The following is a 6,000-nucleotide window of genomic DNA, read 5'->3' as shown; positions in this document are numbered from 1 at the left end:
AATTTATTAATGTTATAAACATTGGTGAGTCACATGGCATCTTTAATCCAGTTTTATCATCTGTAAAATGGTCATTATAGTGCCACGTGGATTAAATGTGAAAGTAATGTGTTTGGCACTGTGCCTGGAAAGTAATAACCCTCTCCACCCTCATACTACACAAACGGTTATCATTATTACTGAAATGGACCACGTCACCAGGCCTGGAAAAACTCTCACATTGGAGAATGTTTTCAGTGCCATCTTCTATGAGCTCTGCATTGGTGTCTGCTTTTCCTTTCCCCTCTGAACCTTCGGCTCTCTAACTCCCCTTCACTGCAGCCTTCCGCGTAATATTTCCCGTGAGAATCTAGAACTGATGTTTCCTTCATCGAAACAGTTTTTGCATGTAGCCATATTCTCATTTCTGGGGCATCTCAGGTAAAAATGATGAGATGAGGAGAAACCAGCAAAGGAGCCTGGGAATGAGTGGCTGATGCAGTAGGAGAGAAACCGGGAGAGTGTGTTATCCTAGAGATCAGAGTGTCTCAGGATGTAGGAAGTGACCAACTGGGTCACATGCTGTAATGTTAGGTAAGTTGAGGACCTAGACTTGATAATCAAATTCAGCAAAGCAGAGGTCATCACTGACCTCAACAAAAGCAATTCTGATGTAGTGGTTGTTAAATTCTTTTTTGTTTTTTCCCTTCTTCCGTCTCCCCTCTCCCCCCAACTCCGGTTCAAGCCATCGTTTCTTCGTCTAGTTGTGTAGAACACAGCTCCCTGCTGGTATTATGAGCCTGGCACTCCCCACGGGTGAGGCAGCGGAACGCCGACCTCCAGCTGCTCACGGCAGCCCAGCTCCTGGGAAAGCCATTGTTCACAATCTTAGCTGTAGAGGGTGCAGCTCACTGGCCCATGTGGGAATCGAACCTGCGACCTCATGCATTAGGAGCACGGCGCTCCAAACACCTGAGCCACCGGCCCGGCCCTGGTTGTTCAATTCTGATTGGAGTATTTGATACATCAAACACAGACTACTCTTTTGAGAAATTTTTCTGTAAAGAGGAGGAAGAAATGGGAGTGGTGGCTGGAGGGGGAAATAGTTTCTTTAGTAAGATGGGAGAAATAACAGTCTACTTATCAAGCCGATGGGAATGATCTGGTGTGAGGGGAAAATTGACGATGCAGAAAGAAGAGGAAAGAAGTGCTAGAGGGGCGTCTTTCATAGGTCAGAAGGCATGGGGTTTAGTGCAGAGGTGGAGAGCCTTCCATAGAGCACAGACATGGTTTGTTTATGATGGCGAGGTGAAGGGCACGGTCCATGAGCATAAGATGCCCTTAGGTGGGTAGATGGAACGGGAGCCTGTGCAAGTTCTCTTCTGATGGAGTATTTTCTCAGTGCAGTATGAAGTAGGGTCATCAATGAGAGTAGTTTTTATGAAGTGAAATCAAGTACCATGAAGAAAGCAAGGGATACGTTCAGTTTTAGAAATATAACTCAGAGTGATTGTGATGTGGTCTAGTGGGTAACACTCTTTGCTGAAGACACGTACAAAATGAGATGCACTTGTAACTTCAAGTGAAATTCAAATGACAACACATTACTAAATTTTCTTTATTTTCTAATAACTATTTAAACCACTCTACAAAAATGCTCTATGCCATTATTTAAGAAAACTTTTGTAAAATTTAGGGTGAGAATTAGACCCCATTTACTTACCATCAAACATCATGCAATTGCTTCTCAGCCTTTTGGCTAAGATCAAGTGTAAAGCATCATGCAAACATTTATTTTCTTAGAGGCTATTTAGCTTTGTGGAATTACTTACAGGTGACGGTAAATTTTAATTCCGTGTATCACAATAAGAACTTACCCTAAGCATGTAACTCTAAAATAACACAACATACATTTCTTTTGAATCTTTTCAGATTAAGTTATTTTGTTCTGTGTTTTTCTTCCAGAAGTTAAAACTAAGCTTAATCTCCTTTCCCCAGTCACGGCCTCGATTGAGAACTGACGGCAGATTTGCACAAAGTATACTGACTACTCCTCGATTCCACATCTAGCGGTGCCAATGGGTCGTGTCATCACAGGTAGAAGAGAGAATTGGCTAATTCCAAACTTGGTTCTTTATGAATGCTTTGTGCCACCAGGAAGGTCAGCTTGTGGGCATACTGACACGGTGCTGGGATACTGATTAAGCCCTGAGGAGGAAAAAAGTATTGATGGAAATTAAGAGGATAACTTGTTCTTCTAAGTGATTATTTCCCATGAGACGTTTCATGTACTAGTTACATATACAATAGAGTATGTTTGTGAGTAAACAATAACTAGCCTCAACCAACAAAGCGTACCTTTGCTCATTGGGAACTTAGGCTGACTGGGCAGAATGGGGTGGAGGGCCAGTCTGGCTTCATGGTTTCCAAGCCGGGATCTACATTTCCTACCACTTAATGTTCCGCGGGGCTCAGAGCAAATCTTGGCCTTGGACTTTGACAGCAGCTCTTGGCCTCGTGCAGAGGAACACAGACAGAGCCACACCCGTTACTTTCCCACCAGACATCTGAGGTGGCTTTGACTTCCTCAAGTGTAATGTGGAAATCACAGTATCGTAATTTCCTCCCAGTCTTACATAAGATAATGTATATAATGAAGTCCTCTGACAATTATAAATACTAATGTATTATAATAGTTATTGCTATTTTGTTGCTATGACAGACTGGGTTTCTCCCACTATGGACTCAAGAAGTCATTCATTCATTCATTCATCCTTTGTGAAAAGTCAGACATTGTGGTAGGTGTAGGGATACGAAGGTGAATTGGGTGACAATTCCTGGGTAGGAACCTAGATAGAGTAGTAGTACTCACATAAGTAAACAGCTGTCACTCACCGGCCAGTTGTAGTACAGGTGGCATAATTTGAATGTAAGTCTTTGCATGTGGTCGGGCTTCAAGCCATTGTCATCATAGATGACATTATAGTACGTCGGATTAACAGTTCCCCGGCAAGCGGCCTGGCTGATCAAGTAAAAGTCATAGCTGAGGGGGAAAAAATGGAATGAATGTGAGAAAGAAAGCAAACAGAATAGGGGCAAACATGAACACCACACACTGTGAATGTCTTATTGAAAATAAGCTTTCTAACAATACTTACCATTCAGGACGCGTTGCTTCAGAGTCGACCACAGTGCCAAGTGGCGGATTCTGAACAGTGCGGTTCACCTCTGTAAAGAATCGTGGCATGCACTTCTTCCTGACCACAATCACTGACAGTTTGGAGCTGGGAAGAGAAAGACAAAAAACAAAAAACAAAAACAAGACAGAGAGAACTGAAATCAAGCCATGCAGCTTTCCATTTCTCTCTCTCTCTCTCTCTCTCTGGTAATATTTTGATGGAATAAATAAATTCATTAGAAAATGACTGCAAAAATGAAGAAAATAAAAATCACCTAATCTGTCCTCCCCTAGAGATACACACAATTTTTTTAAATTAGGGATTGTCCTTATTTGTTGCAAAAGTGTGTCGGTCCAGTCACATGGCCAGTTTATGTCATTTACAGGGGACGGGGAGGAAGGTTGATAGGGCAATGAACTTCAATTTGCACTTCTAAAGAAAGATTTTCCAGAATCATCCATGGAGACAAGAATAGTCCCTCTATTTTCACCTTTACTCTTCCTCTCAATTTCTGGATAGCAAAGGAAGAACCACAAGTCCCACTTACTTCTTAAATCACCGCTTCTGAATCCTGCAAAACACACATCTGGTACGATGAGCAGACTGACCAAATATACATTTGGGCCAAATGCTGAATGGCCAAGTGTTAAAGTCAGCATTTGGTAAAGCCAAGGCCAATCCATCATGGAAGGAACCTCTGGGATGCAAGGAGTCACCATGAAATTTCACGTTAAGCATTTTCATTGCATTAAAAATGTTATAAATATTTTCAATACTGAGACTTTTAAAGGTGATGTTATTGTGTAAGAAAACTAACTCGTCGTCACTGTCAGCTATCCCTAAATTGCATACTTGTGATTCTGAATAGATACATTCACTTGAGGTCAATGGGGAATGAGATATCTTGGCTGTGACAGTTTGGATGCAACTGAAGGTGGTATTGCCTCAAGCTATTATGCTCTGCCTCCTCTCTAACAGTCACTGCTGAGGTCACGGCTCAACGTCCTGTGGCTCCTGGCTGCAGCACTTGGTTGATGGTGGTGATGGTGGTTTAACTCTACAGACAGACCACTGTGCACGGCTTGAAAGAAGATGCTTTCGGAATCTTTTAAGAAACCAAGTGAAGATTATCATCCTCCTCCATTTTCCAGCTCTAATATTTTTCTTGCACTTGCCACTTGATGTAATCAAAGGAAAATGTTGTACCGAAACATCGAATCTAGAAATGTGACGTGGAGCCAGGTGCCGCACTGGTGTTTAAGGTGGTCTGATTTCCACATGCAGCCAGCATTCACAGCACTCACACAGTGCTTTTCAGCACCTTCCACAGACCTAAGCTGCACATCAGTGCCTGCATTTCAGAGGCTCCAGCGCTGTGTGGATTTGAGTCTTGAATTTGAAACTATAGCTTGTTTTCTCCCATGGTATGTGACTATGTACAAAGCGTCTTCACCTGCCAGCAGCCCCCGCAGGCTTCCTGCTGAATCTCAGTGTCAGCTGCTCTGGAGGATGTCACCTGCCTTCTTCCAAGTGCTCCCACCAAGGGTCCCCAAAGCTCACACCACCCAGGCTACTAACGTAAGACCATCCCAACTACCTTCCAATATAGGGGAAATCAATCTATCCAGCTGTACTCAAATTGTACAGAAACAGAGCAAAACTTAACTGCATGGAAAAAAAAAGATATGTTGGCATTTATTAATTTTAATAGTTACTATGAATGTGCTATAATAATTGGGAGTGCAGAGAAAGAACACAAATTTAATACCTGACATTTGAACTTGCTTCTGTCACACTGCTCAGCAGCTGTGGAACTTCGTATTCAACAAGTGTTTTGAGCTGGCCATCCCCTACGCCATCACGATACACAATGACCCGTGCTGGCAAGCCATGATTGTGCTTGTACCATTTGTTGAGTGCTCCTGCAGAATTTGGTGTTAGTAAGAAAAGAATGACTTGTCTGATGCCAACAAATAATAAAATCCCCATATCTTTCAACTTACATAAGTCAGCTACTTCAGACCACGGTGAAAGAGGGTAATACCTAATTTGGGTTGTATTGGCAATAATATAAAAATGGATAACTTTAGAGAACATCTCTGCATCTCTGCTAATATTTATGCAATAAATTAAAATGTAATTCATGCAATTCATGCATTTAATTCATGCGTACATGTGTACACGTTCCCAAACCAAATTCATACCAATTTAATTTCTTCTCCCAAAAGCAAATTAATACTAATTTAGTTTCTTTAAATCCTCTCAATAAATAGAGACTGGATAATTTTATCTCATTTTCTTCTCTAATGAACATAAATATGACAACGTAAGGAGAGGACTTGGCTGCTGCTCTCAATGCATCTTTTCACATGAATTCACCCAATTAGATTCCAAGTCTCAGACAATATGAACTCTGAGAACACACCCATCCACTCTAACTGGAAATTGCCTAAACAGCAAAAGCCCAGACAGTAACTCCTACCCAACAGAAACTTCTCATAACTACTAAAACAACAAGAACAACAAAAAAACAGGTTTTGGTAAGGGGAAAGTAATATGATACAATAACTCACTTCACGTATCTATGTTGTACAATTGCTTTAAAAGAGTTTCCCGTCCAGGAAATGCAATTTAGTTCAATAGAAGATGATCACATATGTAAGTCCATTACCAACACATACCACCAAATTCACTTTTTCAGGAAAGAAAATATTTACAATCCCCCAAAATTTACAGATGGAAAAATGCAGGTCAGGGAAGGGAGGGAGATGCAGAAGCACACGAAGGGATGGCAAAGCCAGATCCGGGCCAGGGCTGGGGAGGGGGTGGGAACCCCAGGCCC

The 6,000-nt window shown here is 41.8% G+C and overlaps 1 protein-coding gene across 1 annotated transcript in view; it reads right to left on the bottom strand.

Annotated features, from left to right (window-relative positions):
- Positions 1 to 1,629: 1,629 nt before the first annotated feature.
- PIWIL4 (piwi like RNA-mediated gene silencing 4) overlaps positions 1,630 to 6,000 on the bottom strand; it is a 44,298-nt gene continuing 39,927 nt past the window's right edge. Inside the window, exons 18-21 of the mRNA XM_033119164.1 lie at positions 4,927 to 5,080; positions 3,138 to 3,263; positions 2,875 to 3,022; positions 1,630 to 2,187 (exon numbers count right to left, since the gene is read on the bottom strand). Coding sequence (XP_032975055.1) covers positions 2,071 to 2,187; positions 2,875 to 3,022; positions 3,138 to 3,263; positions 4,927 to 5,080 — 545 coding nt within the window. The 3' untranslated portion in view covers positions 1,630 to 2,070. The remainder of the gene's footprint in view (positions 2,188 to 2,874; positions 3,023 to 3,137; positions 3,264 to 4,926; positions 5,081 to 6,000) is intronic.

This window comes from Rhinolophus ferrumequinum, chromosome 11 (assembly GCF_004115265.2).
Source record: "Rhinolophus ferrumequinum isolate MPI-CBG mRhiFer1 chromosome 11, mRhiFer1_v1.p, whole genome shotgun sequence".
Classification (NCBI taxonomy): domain Eukaryota; kingdom Metazoa; phylum Chordata; class Mammalia; order Chiroptera; family Rhinolophidae; genus Rhinolophus; species Rhinolophus ferrumequinum.
Note: the sequence above shows the minus strand (reverse complement) of the source record. Positions and strands in the feature narration are given on the sequence as shown.